Here is an 18,996-nt window from a genome sequence, read left to right on the forward strand (position 1 = left end):
AATCAAGAGTTGGATGCTCAACTGACTAAACCACCCAGACTTTTTGCTTCTTAAGAATTGTAGCAGGGCTGCCTGGGTGGCTCAGTCAGTTAAGCTTCTGCCTTCGGCTCAGGTCATGATCCCAGGGTCCTGGGATCGAGCCCCGCATCGGGCTCCCTGCTCAGTGGGGAGCTTGCTTCTCCCTCTTCCTCTGCCTGCCACTCCCCCTGCTTGTGCTCTCTCTTTTTCTGTCAAAAAATAAATAAAATCTTAAAAAAAATTATATCAACATTTTTCTCATGTCATTAAAGTTTTGTACACATCTTTTAAAATGGCTGCAAAATACTTCAAACTATTAGTATGGTATATTTAACTAACTTTCAAGTTAGATTCAAAATTTTTGGTCCAAAAAAAAAAAAAGATGAACAATTACTCTCAAATCTTTGTCCTCATTTCAAATTATTTGCTTGGGATAAGAGTGGAGATGAAAGTGTGACTATTATTAAGACTTTTAATACATGTGGTTCAAACTGCTTTTTAAAAAGCTTGTTTCAATTTACACTCTCACCAGAGGATTTGTGGTTTTTCATATAACCAAGATCTGGCTGGCAGAGCGCCAACATATATTCCAAAAGTGAATCTTCGTTTATTTGGTAGAAGAAAAAAACCCTACCTCAATGTATTTTAAGACGTATTTTAATTTCTTTGATGATGAAATCCATGAAAATTTTCCATGTGTTTTCCAACCATTTGTGTTTCCTCTCGTACTTTATTTTTCTTTGGGGATGTTTTATTTAAATTAATTATTAAAATTTAAATCAGTTCACAGAGCTCATGATATATTAACTGTATTATCCATTCATCTACACTATTTATGGCATACATACTTCTAGTTTGACATACAGTGTCTCTATTCAGTTGGTGTATAGATTATTTTAATATTTATAAGCTGAGATCCATTATCCATTTCCTTCGCATTTTCTTCCAGGGCTTTCATTCTTAGAAAGCTCTGGCCCTTTCAGAGATCAGATGCACACGCATTTCCGTATGGTTCTATTATGGTTTCTTTTCTTTCATTTAACTCTGTAGTTCATCTGAAATACCCTTCAGGATATGGTGAGCTGTAAGAATTTAAATTGTTTTCTTCTCCACAGAGCTAGGCAATTCACCCAACTGTCTTACAAATAATCCATTCACTGCCTGTTATTTCTTGAGGACTCCTTTTGTTTGATCTTACTTTGATAACCCAAAAACCCCCACACCATGCTTTTGTTTGGAACAAGAAAAGACAAAGCAATTTGGACCTGTTAGTTGTCACTGCTGGGTACCAGTTACTGTCCCAAATCTTCCCCACAGACCTGTGCAGTGGATTCAGCCTTCACAGGTCCCTAATCTTCACACATCCCTAATCATTATATAGACTGCCCTCACGCAAGACACATGCTTCCCATTCCAGACTCCGGCTCAGGAGGGACACCTCGCCCACACCCCCCATGGTTTAACCAGCAGCTGATTTACTTCCTATAAAAGGCATCAGGCACAAAGTAGGAAAATACACAGTTATAAAAAAAGGGAACACTCTAATTCTTAGAGAGCCTTCTTAGCTTCAGCCTGGTTGTCATAGGGCAGCTGCAGGCAGGCCTGGGAAGAAGCCCAAATGCTGCAGCTAGTGGGTGTCTCCACTGGGTCCAGTGCAGCTGGCTGCCTGTGCCCTGGCCTGACTCTATGCCAATGATTCCTTGTCTAAACACACAACGCAAGGAGGCAACAAGGCTTATGTACAACCATGTTCTCAGCAGGGGTGCTGATATTTTAAAAATGGAAACAACATAAATGTCTATATTTTCAAGCAAAACACAGCATACACAAAGGTAGCATCATACATAATAATTATTAATGTTGCAGAAATGACACAGGAAAATATTCTTTGTAGAGCATTAATATTTCAAATTATTATGCATGTATATACCATGGCTTTAGTAATACATACATATAGATATGTTAATAAAAAGCATGTATGTGTGAATATTAAAAAATGTGCGCACACACACGTGCACAGAGTAAAGACCATACATCAAACTGTACATATTATCTAGAAAATCAGAATGCCTATGTCCAAAGCTGGCTTCATGACTCACAGGCTGAGACCTTAGGTGATTTATTTACTTCATCTAAGTTTCAGCTTCCTGATCAACAAAATGGAAATAATACTTCTACCTCATAAGGACAGGGTAAAATGAGTTCATATGTGAAAAGCACTTAGAATAGTGCTGGCACATCAAAAGCACTCTGCAAGTGTTGACTGCTATTCTTATTATTTTCAAAATTTTCTAAAATGCATATTTATGGCATTTGTAATCAGAGAAAAGTCAATCTGTTGTAATGTTTAGAGAGGTGATGTCATCTCAATCTCATCCTAGAAAATATAAAAGCATCTACCCTTTTGTTGGTGACAACGGGCTCTGATCCCCAGCACGGAGCAATGGACAGCTCCAGTCACTGCCTGTCTTTATATACAACTTCCTGCTCTATGTCCCACTTACAGGTCCCAGGGAACCTCAAAATCAGAATGTCCCAAACAGAACTGATCATGTACTCCATACCCTTTGGCAGAACAGGCCACCAGAGCCTTTGGTCCACACCCCCACTGTAACATTTATTATGCTCTCCCCCCACCAGCTGGTGAGAGCCTTGCTTCCAGGTCCTGCACCTCCAAAACCACTCTTGAATGAATGAATGAATGAATGACTCTATTCTCTATTTTCCCCCCATCAAAGCAGTCTCCAGCCTAAGGCATAGCTATCCAAGCTGACAGCATGTATGGATGGTCTTAATTACCTCCCCGTATGCAATGGTGTTATTGTATCTTCTCATTTCTGGGTACACGTGGTCCAGGTACCATTGGAAATTCTTACACTTTAAACTTTTCCTCAAGGCTCTTCTTTCGGAGACATCACCTATATCAATTCCCGGATTCTGAAAGTAGAGATAAGCAAGGAACATTTGTGACGGGGGAATCCTGGCCAGAGGAGAGGACAGGTGGCCTTCAAAGAAACCATCAGGGAGAAACCTCAAGTCCTGCACGCTTGCTTAGAAAGTAGGTTTAAGGGGACTCACTTGATCATAGAGCCCCAAGCTAGACCGCTGTCCCCTGAGTGCAGCTAGCAGCCCCCAAAGTCAACCATCCTTGTCACCACACGAAAGGGACCCTGGGACACACAGATGTTGACAACCTACGTACCCAGCTCCGTCTCTCCCGCACATCCTCAGCAACTCTCAGAGCCAATTATTAGAGGAATTATTTGATTAAGACAAGGAAATAAATGCCTATAACCACCTCCTGTCTTTCTGCTCCCTACAAGTGTGCTTTCCCCCTTTGCTGGCTCTTTGTGAAGTTCATTATACACAGAAGTGAAAATAATTTTCCGTGGCAAAGCTTGTAATGATGATCTAATGAATAATTCACTCTGCTTTTACAGAAATGAACCTGTAATGGGCTGCCGTGTGCTGACAGAGGAAAATAGAGTAGCTGAAATATGACTCCACAGACTCTGCTACAAGATGGCTGTGGCCCAGGAGGGACGGGGTGCTGTCTCTACAATGGCGGGCAGCCAGGCAGCAACTTGGGGGCCAGGGAGAGTTCACATTATTCCATTAAGATTTCTTCTTTCAACAGCCAAATGGTGATTTTAAAGGAAAATCCCTTTAAATGTAAAACTTTTAAGACCCAAAGGCAATCCTGGACAGTGATATCTTAACTCTTGGTTTTAACATGCTTAAGCATAACAAAAGAGAATGGCCATTGTTGAAAAGCCCAGGAGGGTACTGCTGGCATCAGGGACCAGAGGTTGTCTGGAGAAAGCACTGGGACAGAGCGAGCAGCCTTGAACTCTTATGACTGAGTAACAATGCCACTGTAGGTCACAACTTCTCACCCACAAGCAGGAATGACAATACCTATTGTGCTGATGTCCACAGGGCTGTGGGGAGAGTCGAATAAAGATGTGAGTTTGCATCCCTGCCCCGCCATATGCTATGGGTAGGACGTTAAGCAAGTCATGTTTAACCTCCCAGAGCTTCAGTTTGCCCATCTGTAAAATGGACGGCACATAGGTCCAGGTCAAGCTAGCATTTATTGATCCCTTAATATTTGCTATGCTCTGTTCTAAGCCTTATATTTATCTTCATGAGAATGAAGAAATGCTCAGTGTTAACAATCCCTGTTTTACAGATGATGAAACTGAGGCATAGAAAACTATGTCAGGAGGTTGTTATGGGGGCTAAATGAGATATTGCAAATAAGGAACTTGCCAAGCACCAGGGACACAGCAAGGACTCAGCAAGTATTACCTATGTTTATATAAATAATCATGTGTAGAATCACTTCTGGCTTAACACCTATAAAGTGCTGCATGGCAGTAAGGGACTGTCAATGCTTTAGAACATTATTTCAATAACTGTAACGATATGATAAACATTCTTCACTTTTATTCTCTTTATCTATAATTCTTCCACATATTCAACTGCATTTCTGCTGCTCTGGGCTCCAGCCTCCTGAAACACAGGGGCTGCCAATTCTCAGTGGGAACAATTCCAGGCAACTCTCTCAGGGCATGGCTGAGGGTGCTGGTCAGCCCACTGTGCTGTGGACCTAAGTACCTATAATGAGCATTTCAGGACTCAGAACTTAAACTGAGTACTCTAGTACTTAGATTGGGTACCTTAGTACTTACTACTTAAGCAAGTACTTTAGATTTAGTTTTCCCAATCACCCTAGGAAAGAGGACTTGCTATTGTCGCTATTTTTAGGCAAGGAACCTAAGGGACAGAGGTGATAAATGGATTTGTTCAAGACTGCATAATGAGTAAGTGGTAGAGCAGGATTCCAACCAAGCTAGTGTACAGCCACCATGCAATACTCCTGTGGGGCTTCAGTATTCTGGGCAGGATATGGAGGAGACTTGAAGAGTCATGTAAACAGTAGGGGCATATGTCTTGGGGGCAGCTGGAGGTCCAGGGGAGGGCACAAAGTCAGAGCAAATGATGGGGGCCTGTACCAAGACCTTTGCTCGAGAGTCTCCTGGATACAATGCTTGTTCAGGAGCAAGGCACTCGGATTACTAGAACACGGCTGGGATTAACACAACAAGATCCTCTACTCTTTGTAAAAGAATTTTGAGATCTCCACTGTGCCAGTCCCCATGTAAAGTAGGGGTTCTACCACCTGGAGGTCTGCAAAACCCCTCAAAACACTCTTATAATTTTTGCAAGTGTAAGCATCTTTCTGGGGAGGAACCGTCAACTGATTAAAGGGATCAGTGACCCGTCAAACCAAAGACCACTGGTCCAGGGTGATGGGGAAGGCTGCGCCCCTTACCTCTAGTGGCAGGTTCCACGCTATGTACACGTGAGACTTGTAATCATCCATCCAGACCTCCGCAACCCGAAGGGCATTCCTCTTGGTGTAGAAACCAATGTTGCTGTTGTAAGGCTTCTTCTTCCGCTCGATGTGGGCCACTCGTGAGCAAGGCAGGACCTCCATGCTGCCCCCGCAGAGCCACACCTGGAGGCACAAGGACTTTATCAGCTGGACAGAGAAATTCTTAGAGGCCACTGCCCCTCCCCAAGGCCCCAAGGCAATGGTCAGGAGACTTATCATGAGTGAGAAATACATTCTAATGTATTTCAGGGTTTGTCTGTTACTGCAATGTAGATTAACCTAAACTGGATAAAAGGTGTCAAAGAATTTTTATAGATATAATAATTTAGGATGTTAAAATAGAGCTCTGGGTAACAGAGGACCATTAACCTAAGGTACCCCTGGTGATGCATGGGTTTTCTTAAGTTCTCAGTAGTGAACAATTGGCCCCCGTGGAGGTTTTCTTTCCCACCTGCTGAAGCTATGCCTTGCAGACCTAGAACAGAAAATTCAAACTGAAAAACAACCCATCTTTATTCATATCAGCACAAAGTATACAACAGTCTACTTATGCATTGTTAATAGACTCTATTTTGGAGTCCTAAGAGCACAGATGCCCAGCCTTCTGGAAGCATTTGCCCCAGTGTTATCATGTACAGGCATCACTTGTTATTGCTGGAATATTCAGGTGGAAGGCTGAAATGGCAGTTGCCTTGAGGGATGCACAAGCCCAGGGAAATGACACTTGCCAGTCTCTGCATGGGCATGGCAGACATCCAGGCTCAGAAGGCCCTGCTTGTTGGGGAAAGTTGAACTACCCAATTTCTCTCAGTCCCAGGAAAAATAAAGCATTTCTGATTGTCAAGAAGGACTACTTTGTGGAAATAAACTTCCTGGTCCTGGTGGGGAGAGAGGACACAGAGAGGTTTCAGGGACCTATGCTACTGTCCTGCCATGAGGATCCTGTATATTCTCCATAAATGAGAGTGTGCTGGTGAGCTGACCCAGTCAGCACAGACAACGTTGCTTGTCCCAACCTGGGATACTTCAAGCCACCTCTACCTTTAGTCTCCTAGATCCCCTCCTCCAGGATACTGGGACCCTCTTGCAAGTTTCCACATGTGTGTGATCTTCTGTTTCTACTTCCCAACTCTGGCTGCACCACAGGGAAATGATACAGATGGAAAATTCTCCCCATAACCATGAATCCTCATCTTCAAGGAGGAGACTGTGAGCTAAGAGACTGGTAGACAGTGGGTGGTCCAGAGTAGTTTGATTTGGGACCTGACAAGTAGGTGCCCCCATGGGTTGGCATGACAGTTGCTGACAGTGGAAGGAAGCCAAGTCAGGGAGGCAAATATGGATAAAGGCCTATGGGGAACAGGGGTAAGAGACCTTACAGGGCAAAACCCGGTGGCTGAATTTCCAGGGGTGGGCAATATGCAAAGATACAGAGTTGCACAGGTATGCAGCATTGGGCAGTTTCGAGATTCAAGGAATGAATGGAAAGACATCCCATGTTCATGGATTTGAAGACCTAATGTTGTTAAGATGGCAATACTTCCCTAATTGATTTAAAGACTCAACACAATCCCCATCAAAACTCCAGATGGCTTCTTTGCAGAAATTAACAAACTGAACCTAAAATCCATGTGGAAATACAAGGGACTCAGAAAACCTTGAAAAGAACAAAACTGGAGGACTTCCACTTCTGATCTCAAAACGTACAACAAAGCTACTATAATCAAGACAGTGTGGTGCAGGCATAAGGACAGACAATAGGATAGAATCAAGAGTCTAGAAATAAACCCTCACATTTATAATTGACTGACTTTCAACAAGAGTGCCAAGACAATTCAATGGGGGGAAATAGTCTTTTCAACAAACTGTGCCAGACAGTATGCCAAGGAAAGAATTTTTACCACCCACCTCACAACATATACAAAAATTAACTTGAAGAGGATCAAAGACCTAAATGTAAGAGCAAAAACTGTAGAATTCTTAGAAGAAACCGTAAGGGCAAATTTTCATGACCTACGATTAGGCAAATGTTTATTAACTGATGAATGGATAAACAAAAATGGTATATCCATACAATAGGAATATTATTTAGCAATAAAATAAATAAAACACTGACACATGCTACACTATGGATGAACCTTGAAAACATTATGCTAAGGGAAAGGGGCCAGTCACAAAGGACAGTATATTACATGATCCCATTTATATGAAATGTCCAGTATAAGAAAATCCATAAAGAAAGAAAACTGATGGTTGCCTGGGGTTGGAGGAAGGTAGAGTGGCCAGTGCCAGTGGGTATGGGGTTTCCTTTTAGGGTGATAAAAATGTTCTGATATTGATTGAGGTGATCACTGAACAACTCTCTGAATATACTAAAAACCACTGAGTTGTACACTTTAAGTGGGTGAGTTGTAATGGTATGTGAATAGCTCAACAAAGCTGTGACAAAAATAAATAGGTAGATGGATAGATAATTCCACAGAGAGATGGGGAAAAGGAGATTCAAGGGATAGATTCCAGTTTGGGGGGCTAAGGAGAAGTGATGCAGGCCAAAGCCGAGTTCTATGAAGACCAGTTTCTGAGCAGGGATCACAGGTGCAGGCGTATGCAGGGCCTTAGCAAAAGCCAGAAACCCAGTCACAAGAATGGAGGTGCCAGGTGGGAACAGAACCCACAGGCAGGCCGAGTTGGTGCCAGTCTTCTGTAAGCAGTCCAGACCAAGGTCAGGATAGTCCAAATTATTCCAGATTGTCTTTGGGGGTACGAGTAGGCTCACAAGGGGTGTCAGGTGGCCTTCCTTGCTATGGGTGGGTTGAGAGAACAGAGGGGCCAGGTCAGACCCCAAGCCTCTTGAACAAGAGTGGGAGATGGTGTGCCAGGCTGGGAGGCAGGCAGCACAGCATGTCTGTCCTGTGTGACAGGGACACTGACTTCCTGTCCTGGGCTCTGCCATGTGGATACCAGTTGGCACACTCAGTGGACACCAACTCAGAGCCACTTAGCTCTTCCTGTATGGTCTGGGGAGAGGCAAGGGGCTGTCAGACTGTTTAGTGTCTTGATGGTACAGCCCTCTGCTGGACCCAGAATTGGGCGCTGGCCCAGATGCTGGTAACATCATCACAGACCCCTTCTGCCTGCACCACATTCCTGTTACCATCCTGTGCCTGCCTGGCTTTGGTATACACCTCAGCCTGTCACCTCCAGTGACTTAGACTGGTTTTAGGTCATAAGCATGAGCAACTAGCAGCCGCACATCTTGTATGAGACCGAAAATGACATCACTGAAACACTCACACTGTAAAGTACTCTGGAAGTGTCAGACAGAAGAGGTGATTCAAAGTGAAAGAAAGAGAGAGAGAGAGAGAAGGAAGGAAGGAAAAAGGAAAAGGAAAAGGAAAATGAAAAGGAAAAGGAAAAGGAAAAGGAAGGGAAGGGAAGGGAAGGGAAGGAAAGGAAAGAAAAAGGAAGGAAAGAAAGAAAAGAAAGGAGAGAGGGAGGGAAGGAGGGAGGAAGGAAAAACAGAGAAGAAGGAAGAGACACATAAATACCCAGTAGGTGTGGGAAGCAAACTAAGCCCAGTCCCTTGGGCCCTGAGGGACAGCCCCAGCCCTGGAGTAGGTCCTGGGAGCTCCCCTCTGCTCTACCTTTCCCCCATCCTCCACTTCTGCAGACCCTCCCCTCCAGAGGTGAGTGCCTTCACTCTGCCTGCTCCAGAACCTAGGACCAGCCAAATCCTTACAACCAAGCACCAAACATCAAGTACCTCATGAAATCCTCAAAGATGAGGAAAACTGAGGACTCAAGAGGTTGATTAAGTTGTTTACAATTCACAGTCAGTAAGTGCGGGATCCACAACCACAACCTAACCACATGCCATACCAGCATGCCGGCTCTTACTTGGTGGGCACCGCAGCTCGACCCCTGCAATGCAGGGGAGGCTGACCTGTGGCCATGGGTCCTCCAGCATTTCCTCAGCCACAGCTTGCACCTCCGACCTGCCCTGTAGCCAGGGTGAGTGAGGGGGGCAGGATGGCACCAACGATACCCTCAAGGTTAGGGGTGTCATTGTGAGGGGAGTCAAGGTTAGCTTCCTGCCACACGAAGCCATCTGGTGGTGTGGCACTGCAAGGGGAACTGGAAGGAGCCAGTGAGTTGAGTGATTCTCAATTCTCGGGAGGCTCTGCTCCAAGTTGACAGGAGTGGTCACAGCAGAGCTCATGGGTTGGCCCTAAGTGTCGATAAGTTGATGTGGAGTGTGCCCATGGTCAATGACTGAGTGTAGACAGTAGAAGTGATGTTTTTCAAGAAAGTGGACTGAATACTTCAGACAAAGACCAACAGTGTGAGCTAAGGCAACTGCCGAGGTCTATTCCAGAGGATTGCTATTCACCTAGCCTCCTACTCTACCTGAGAGGTATGAAAGCAAAAGGGTGGCTCCCTAAACAGGGAGTGATCTAGTTTATCCTTCTTCCAGACATAACCACTAGGTACATGTGTCCTGACTACAGCTGATCCCAAGGAAGGATGACCATTACTATTTATCAGCCCAAATGGTGAGTCCTACAAAGACTGGATGAAATGATACCAAAGGGAAATGAGTAAGAACGTGAGGATGAAAGACTAACTGGTACATCTCTGATGCCAAGGTGGAAGAAGGGGGGAGCAGGCCCTTTAAATGGGCTGAAATCGGCCAGGAAGACAGCACACTCCAAGCCCTGGGACCAGTTCTGGGGGTGCAGAGAAGCCATGGTGTGGCTCTTGGTGACCCTTTGCCTGGGAAGTGGGGAGGTGACCATCAGGAGGTGTGGTAACTCCAGGAACAAGTATTAATTACTTTATTCAACCAGAAAATTCCACTCAGAGCCTACTTTCTAGCATAAGAATGACATAGGGAGTGTCAACAGACAAGTTGCTCCTTGTTCTCATGAAGTTGATGGTCTTGCAAGGGAAACACACTAATTATATTATCACAGGTAGATGTGCACTCTCAGAAATGAAGCTAATTCCTATGAAGGAAAGCAACACAGTGCTGGAAAAACTAGCATTCAGGAGAGGGATGTGGCCCATAGGCTCAGAGAAAGTATCCCTGACATGGGACAGGTAAGGTGAAATCAGAAGGCCTAGACTGAGCTAACCTGGTTAAAGAAGTGGGCGAAGTGGATGAGAGCTCAAGCACAGGGGCAACCAGGACAGGTGCAGTGGCCTTGCGTAGGGGGAGCCTGGGGCGGTGGGCTGGGTTCAAGATGGCTGCAACAATCCCTCCCATGCTCCTTTCCATCAAAGGGTTAGATCTACTTTCCATTCTCTTGGATCTAGGCTACCCTTAAGACTTTCACTGATGAACAGAAAGCACTAGAAGTGATGTTTCACACTTTCCAAGGCCAGGCCTTAAGAGGGTTTACAGTTTTCACTTTCTCCCTCATGGGATCCCGAGTCCACCAGGCTATAAAGAAGCTGCGGATGAAAGGCCATGGGGTGAAGGGGGTCCGGCCTGGACTTTCTCATGTGCCTTGGGCCTCAGCTGGACCATACATCTCCAGCCAAGCCACTGACTGATCACCTATGCGTGAATGAGCCCACCAGTGCTGTGAAGAGCAGAAGAACCATCTAGCTGATCCCAGCCCAAACCGCCAGACTCCAGAATTGTGAGCAAATCAACTGTTCTTCTAAGCCACTGAATTTGAGTGTACATAAACAACTGACTTAAGTGGAATATTCAAGAAACTGAAAGAACAGCCATGTGGCTGTATCTCAGAGCAGGGGTGGAAGAGGGGAGAAGAGCCTGAAATGAGGCTGGGTGGGCAGGCAGGGCTCCTACCAGCCGGGCCTATGGACCACATTGAGGAAACTGATCTTTGTTCTAAATGAGAAGCCACTGAAAGATATGAATTTGAAAGTCATGCTAGCTGAAGTGTGGGAAATAGGTCAGTAGCAAGGAGAGGGGAGACAGAGGAGGCAGGAGGGTCTTACTGTCATCCTGGGGAGAAATGCTGGTAGCTTTGGCTAGGGCAGTGAAACAGAAACTGAGGTTGACAGATTTAAGCTTTTTAATGGCAAAATCTTGAGCAATGGGTTGGATTTGGCAGAGACGAAGGACCAAGAAGGACTCCTAGGTTTTCTGCTTGTGCAGCTGGACATAGCGTGGAAGCATCACGTCCTGGGCCAGAAAGCCTGCCCAAGGCTACCCAGGCCTCTGGAGGCAAAAGAGCATCACAAGAACACATCCTTCCTGCTTTGGACAGTGATGCCCTGGAAGAACAAGACACGAGGAGAAGGATGTCAATGAGTGCAAATGATTTCTGATTTCCCCACCAGTGCTCCAGAGAGAGGGTCTTCAAGGGCATGCTGGCTTAATTCCATCTTTTGATGCATTTCATTCATTCAACTCATGTTGTTTCATAAATATTTCAACAGCTCATTAGAGTCCTAAAGACGATGGAAAGTATGTCATCGGACAAGGCAAAAGTTGTTATTTCCAGAATTTACGCCCGGATCTCAGCCTGTCTCCTGGTCTCCCTGAATGTTCTCCGTACTTCCCAGGGTCTCAAGTCTTCCCTTCAAGCCAGGATGAGAAGCTGGTCCACGTCGCTGGTACCCAAACCTGGTTGTGCCTCCAAATCACCAAGGGAGTGCTTTAAAATTACAAATGCCTGGGTCCCAACCCAGACCTATGAATCACATTCTCCAGGGAGGAGCTGAGGTACCACTGGGTGTTTAAAGGCATCCCTTATGTGTAGCCAGGTTTGGGAACCACAGGCCTAAAGTCATTTAATATCTATCCCGGGTCTATGGTTTTATGAATGAGGCCGAGAGAAGTGATGATGTGCCTGGCCAAAGCTCAGAACACTGGGTCGTGGTTCCAGAGATGCTGGGAAGAGGTACTGCTTGGACCACACTCTCCCCAGTGCTTCTATCACCAAGGAGCCTGGTCAGGAAGGGGGCAAAGTGAGGAAGCCAGAAGTCACTGCTTTGATGGAGGTGAGGAGCTGTGGAGGAGGCCAGGAGCTAAAGCCAATGTGGCTGGTTCATTTATATCACCTATTGTAGGCAGTGGCTTCTAAACAGTTTTGATATACGTTCTCATCTGGAAAAAAACAATTGAAGCCCACCCTCCAATCTGTTGACTTTGTCCATTTTTTAAAAATTTAAATTCAATTAGCCAGCATAGAGTACATCGTTAGTTTTTGATGTAGTGTTCATTTATTCATTAGTTGCGTATAACACCCAGTGCTCATCACATCACATGCCCTCCTTAATGCCCATCACCCAGTTACCCCATCCCCCCACCCACCTCCCCTTCCACAACCCTCAGTTTGTTTCCCAGAGTCAAGGATCTCTCATAGTTTGTCTTTATCCATTTTAAATTATATGCGCGTGCTATCGTACTACTAGATTTTACAGATGATAAGTGTATACAGAAAGACATTTGAAATTATATAGAAATGGAGTGCTAATATATTTCTCTTGGACTCCAGCGGATTATCTTGTGTGTCTGGCTTTGGTAACCACTACAAGAATTCAAATATTCAAGGTCTAGTTTTATTGCACCATTTTTAGAAGCCAGCTGTTGTTCAAAAGCAGCAGAAAGTACTGTTTGGGAATGAGTAGGTTTGTAGCCAAAGTAATCTAGTGAGAATTCTCAGCTGTGTCACTAGAATATGAACAGTGAGCACCCTGAGAACATGAAAGCCACTTTTCCTGAGATGCTCCAGCAACCAACCGGGGGGGGGGGGGTCAGCTGTCTCTGGGAAGAGCCTCAGATGCTATTACGGGAGGGGGCCCAGAGCCTTCTGTACCCCCCTCTGCCCCCACGCCCCATTCATTCAGATTGAACAGGAAGCTGCAGGATCCAGAAAGAAATCCAGAAATCCAGGTGCCATTTGCTCAGCACTCAGCTCCCCAGGCACTGGTCAATCCATCACCAAGTCCTGCAGACAATGACTCTTAACTATGGCTCAATTGCAGTCCTTTCCCCTCACACCCGCCATGACCACCAGACCACGACCTCCTCCACCATCACTCTAAGCTGTCACCACCTGGACCACAGCACCCACCTCCCGATGGCTCCATTCATCTGGCCTCCACTCAGCAGCCAGACTCCCATGATCGGATCACATCATTCCCCTGAACACTCTGTGGGCTCCTACTTGCTCCGAGAATAAAGCCCAGAATCTTAAAGTGACTTTTGAGGACTTGCATGCCTCACCCCACCATCATCATCTCCGCAGCTCCCCACAGTGACCCTTCTTTCTCTTTTCCAGCCTCGGAGCCTTTGCTAACAGCCCTGCCTGGGCGCTGCTTACACTGCTTTCTTCTCTGCCTCTTTACCTCTTCCTCTAACCTCAGCCTTAGCTCAATCAACATTTCCTCAGGGAAGCCCCCCATAAAGCCAGAGCCCCCTATTATATGCTCACATACACTCGTGTAAGCACAACTTACTGCACTTGTGATTTTGTGAGCGTGCCCCCCCACACAGTGGGTGTATGAGAATATTACTTTCTTTTTTCTTTACTGGGTTATTAGCTCGATGAGGACAAGACCCATGTCATCCTGCGGCCCCACGGCCCAGCACCGGGTCCAGCACATCAGTGAGCACCTGACAAATTTTTTGTTCGATGAATGAACATGTGAATGCGTTAATGAATGCAGCGGGGGATGGAGGGCGCATGTGTGGAATGGGTCTGGAGAGAGGGCATAAAAGGGACGGAGGGAGGAATGAAATGAAGATGGAAGATGGAAATAATCTAGACATACAAATGACAGGCACAGAAAGGAAAATCAGATTGACCAAGGGCCTTTATTATAGGACTCAACACCATGAAGCTCTGAGTCTCCCCAAGTTGTAGGCCCACAAACCCAAAACCACCCTTGTGCTTCTGGGACTGCTGCTCCTTGGCACCCTGACTCAGTGCAAATCCAGCCCAGCTGGGACCCACCTGGGAGGCATCCTATAGCACAAGCTGACAGATACAGAGGAGGAATCAACCATTTTATTCTCTAGTAAGGAAAGGCCACAGGCTCTATTTCTCCCACAATTTGGGCACACTCATTCTACCCCTACCAACCCCAGTTTTCTCCCCTATAAATGAGGGGGAGATATCTCTGAGGCTCCTTTCAGCTCTGGTGTTCAGTGTCTATGATTCCCTACACCTATGTCCCAGCCTCAGTCCGAGGCTGGAGGGCCAGGGTCATCACCAGTGGAGGACACCTGCTTCCTTAGACCGCCCTCCACAGTGTTGACTTTCTTGAGGAGTAATCTTGAGACCACCAGGAATCCCCCAACTGATGAATTCAGGCATGTTAGCTAGACCACTGCTTTATCTCTGAATCAAATCTCTAGGGTGCCTTGGGTTCTCGTGTGCACTTTCTATCACAAGCAGTCTCCAGGCATGCACCAAAACTGTATTTTCTCCCTATGAACCAGCCAACATTCCCTGTGCCACTTACTGAACAGATTTCTTGAATGGCATTTTCTTGTCTTGGCGTAGGGCGTAAAAGAGACACTACCAGATCCCAGATCTAAACCATGGCTAAGTGTGTCCGTCCTTTTAATTTATCCCAAACTTATTTCTGGTGAGCAGCCATCACTTTCTTTTATTCTATTATCAGTTGTATAGTTGGCTTTCTCTTGGAGACCATCTTTCATACCCCCACAAAACAAGTACTATCACTTCCTAAGATGTTAAGGTGAGTAGAAAGCAAGATGGCTGCTGGTCTTCCTCACTCACTTTGTGGCACTCAACATCTTAGTCTTTACTCCTGTGAGGACACACAGGCCAAGATGACCCAAGGTGGTGTGTGTGAGTGAGTCTTCTGTGTCACTCATGCAGTCAAAACTGTGCATGTTATACCATCAAATGTTGGTTTCTTTCGTTGGGGGGATATGAGCTATTTTTGATCCATGAAAATTAATTAAGAAAGAAATTAATTAATTTTGTCCTGAATCCTCACCCAGCCCAGACCAAGGCCAGTGTCTTGTCCAGGTCCTGACTAAGTGGCCCAGTGGGCCTGCCTACTATCCTTGGGGCAGGAAATGAGTAGGAGTGTTGAGGGCAAAGGCAAGCTGTCAGGGGGCATTAGCAGGCTTGTTTGAAGATGAACCACAGAGAGCAGAAAGGGGTCAAAGTCACTACTAGGCAATTACCACCAATATCCAAGTCTAAAAGAGACTAAGAGATGCTGTAGAAGGTCCAGCAAATAGTCCCGCAGAACATGGAGGGGATGCAAAATGGAATGAGTTAACTCATAGGACCATAGGCCAGGGCATCACATCAGATCTGGCTGAAGAGGGAATCTTAGTAGGCTAAGGCTTTTGTTTTTGGCTTTTTTGTTTTCCTTAATATATACTAGATATATTGAGATAGAACCCACATATAATAAAATTCACCTTTTTAAAATGTAAAAATTCAGTGGTTTTAGTATATTCACAGAGTTATGCAACCATCCTCACCATCAATTTTAGAACATTTTCATCACCCAACTAGAAACCCCATACTCATGACCAGTCAGCCCCCTCACTACCACCCCCAGCTATACACGATCACTAATCTACTCTGTCCCTACGGATTTGTCTATTCTGGATATATATCATATAAGCAGAATTATATAATATGTGGCCCATTGTGGTTGACTTCTTTCACTTAGCATAATATCTTCAAGCTTTATCCATGTTGTAACATATATATGTACTTCATTCATTTTTGAGGCTGGATACTGTACTACGTTTTGTTTATACATTCATCCATTGATGGACATTTCGGCTGTTTCCATTTTGGCTGTTATGAATAATGCTGCTATGAACATCCATGTACAGGTGTTTATATGGACATGGACATATTTTCATTTCTCTTGGGTATATACCTAGGAGTGGATTTGCTGAGTCATATGGTCACTCCATGTTTAATCACTCGAAGAGCTGCTAATCTTTTCCAAAGTGACTGCACCATTTCATATTCCCACCGGCAGCGTAATGAGGGTTCTCATTTCTCCACATCCTCACTTACTCTTGTTAATGTCCATCTTTTTGATTATAGCTATTCTAGTGGGTGTGAAGTAGCATCTTGTTGTGGTTGTGATTTGCATTTCCCTGATGGCTAATGATGTTGAACATCTTTTCATGGGCTTATTGGCCATTTGTATATCTTCTTTGGAGAAATGTCTATTCAGATCCTTTGCCCAATTTTTAATTGGGTTGTTTGTCTTTTCATTATTATCAGAGGCTGTATGGAGAAAATGAAGTTGGTTTCCAGTGTCATTTCTCTCCCTCTCCTCACTCTTCATCATCCAAATGCTCCAGTGTTCAAGGTCTCCTAAATCATTCCTTCCCTGGGCTGTGTGTAGAGCTAGCATGGAGATGGCCACGAGGTTACAGAAAAATGAACCGTGCAGCAGAGGCCAATATTCTTGTTCTACCTTCTCCAAAGTCCAGCTATGTGATGTTAAGCAAGTCGTTCTCCTCTTTCCTCCCAGATTTAAGGCTTCCTCACCTATAAGATGGAGTCATACTACTTGCCTGCCTACACCACAGAGCCATGATGAGGGCCACTTGAGGTTGTGGATGTAAAAATGTAGGGACACCACAGAGTCTCCCAGCCTTTCAATGGGAGACCAGTGATGTGGTTCCTGGGCTCGGACCCAGGTTTCAGACCGCATGCTTCCAGCCCTGGTTCCACTGCTCCCTGGTTGACCTTAGGCAACTTAGCCTTACTGTGTCCCAATGTCCTTCCCTCTATAGTGAAGGATAATATACGTCCTTACCTCTCTGGGTTGTCGTGATATTTAAATGAGATGTGCTATATGCCAAGTGCTTAGAGCAGTACATGGCTCCAAGTTCTCAATACACGTTATCTGGGACATCATTGTTATCATTACTCCAAGGCTAGATTTCTGATGCCACCTTCTCTCTCTGCTCCCAGTACCAACTGAGAGGAGGATGGGCTGGACTGAGTTTCCAGAAGGTTTTTCTCTGATTGGGCACTGAATACACTGGCAAGGACTGGCATGCTGATGAGCTGTGCTAGCTTGTCCAGCCTAATAGTCTCTCCAAAATGTCCAGGCCTGTGCCCCAAGTGTCTGTGTGGGTTGCGCCCTTCAGTGTCCTTGCCAACACTCTCCCTCAGATATATGCCTCTTGGGCGTCCCTATCCTCCTGCCCTTGCTCAAGGCCCAGGAATGGCCACTGTAGGAGACCAGAATATGCCACCCGGAAATAGGCCTCTTTGCCATAAAGATTATTTTGAGCTGATTATTTTGAGAAACAGCAGACACAGAAGCTCTGAAAACAGAGCAGAAGTTCCCCTTTTATAAGGGAAAATTACTTTTATTAAAAAATCTCCATTTGCAAGGGTTCCCCACCCCCTTCTGCTCTATACCTGGAAGAGAAGGATGACTCCAAATCACAAGAGACTCATCCATGGAGACAGCACTGACTTAAATCTGCCTAACAAACCTTACCCTTATTTATAGTACTTTTCCTGGTCCCCTTCCCACAACTGGTATCTTCCACACCCCTCTTCATTTTAGCTGAAGATGGTGTTCAAGCTCAAGTTCTAAGCCACCTCTTGAAGTTTTCCCATTCTTGAGTTTCTCCCAGGTATATATGAGATGTTAATAAATATCTGTCTGCTTTTCTCCTGCTAATCTGTCTTTTCTTACAGGCGCCCTAGCTGAGAACCTAGAAGAGTTGAAAAAAAGATTTTTTTTCTCCTCTACACCAACCTCATCCACGGGGTCTGTGCCTGCTCCAAGGGTGACCACTGGTGTCCCTTGCTGTCCATTCTGGTCTGTCAGCCAAAGAGGCAAGCCAACCAAGGAAGTTCTGCAGCCCCCAGACCACCCAGGAGCTATGCAACATCCTTCTCTGATGTCTTACAGGATGTTGTTGTTCACAAGTTACATTTGGCTTTTCTCTAGAGGAAAATGACAAATACCAGAATTCTAATGGGAGAATTTTAAGGAAGTTGACAGGTCAGCCAGCCAGGAAGGAGTACAGAAAATAAAACTTCCCTGCGAAAGTCTCCAGTCTATCTTCAGTAAACTTTCTCCCCAACTCAAAGGCCCGTACACCTGAAGTGACAGGAGACTTCACTGACATCTCTTAGGAGAGAAGTACATATAATTTTCTCTATATTTTGTCATGTAGACTTGGAATATAAGAGGAAAAAAAATCTTACCCTTAAAAAAAAAGGTGGCAGAAGGGGAATCAAAGAGCCTATAATTCAATAAACACTCTGATGTGTTCCTGTGGTTTGTGACCAGCGCCTGGAGATTCTAGATTATAAGGTGTTATGGGGCCACACAAGCTCCCACAGTCCTTATGACCATCTCCCAAGCAGAAGTGGACTTAACTGACCTTCAGCTCCAGAACCTTCATTAGCATGGGCTCCTCTCATGGCCTGACCTGTGTATTTGACCTCACAGAACCCAGAGGCCCTGTACTAGGGGCCTCTCCCACCTTCTCCCTTGGGGAGTGAAGCCCTACTACTCTGGAGCTGGTCTTCCAGATGCCTCCTTCCCATGGATGCAAATTCTTCCTGGTATCAGACTGAAGTCACTTTGGAAGCCACTGAAGCCCATGT

The 18,996-nt window shown here is 45.3% G+C and overlaps 1 protein-coding gene across 1 annotated transcript in view; it reads right to left on the reverse strand.

Annotated features, from left to right (window-relative positions):
• GALNT17 (polypeptide N-acetylgalactosaminyltransferase 17) overlaps window positions 1–18,996 on the reverse strand; it is a 458,315-nt gene that overhangs the window by 35,009 nt on the left and 404,310 nt on the right. The window contains exons 7-8 of the mRNA XM_027613677.2: window positions 5,357–5,542; window positions 2,818–2,955 (exon numbers count right to left, since the gene is read on the reverse strand). Of these exons, the coding sequence (XP_027469478.1) occupies window positions 2,818–2,955; window positions 5,357–5,542 (324 nt within the window). The remainder of the gene's footprint in view (window positions 1–2,817; window positions 2,956–5,356; window positions 5,543–18,996) is intronic.

Source organism: Zalophus californianus, chromosome 10, assembly GCF_009762305.2.
Source record: "Zalophus californianus isolate mZalCal1 chromosome 10, mZalCal1.pri.v2, whole genome shotgun sequence".
NCBI classification, from domain to species: domain Eukaryota; kingdom Metazoa; phylum Chordata; class Mammalia; order Carnivora; family Otariidae; genus Zalophus; species Zalophus californianus.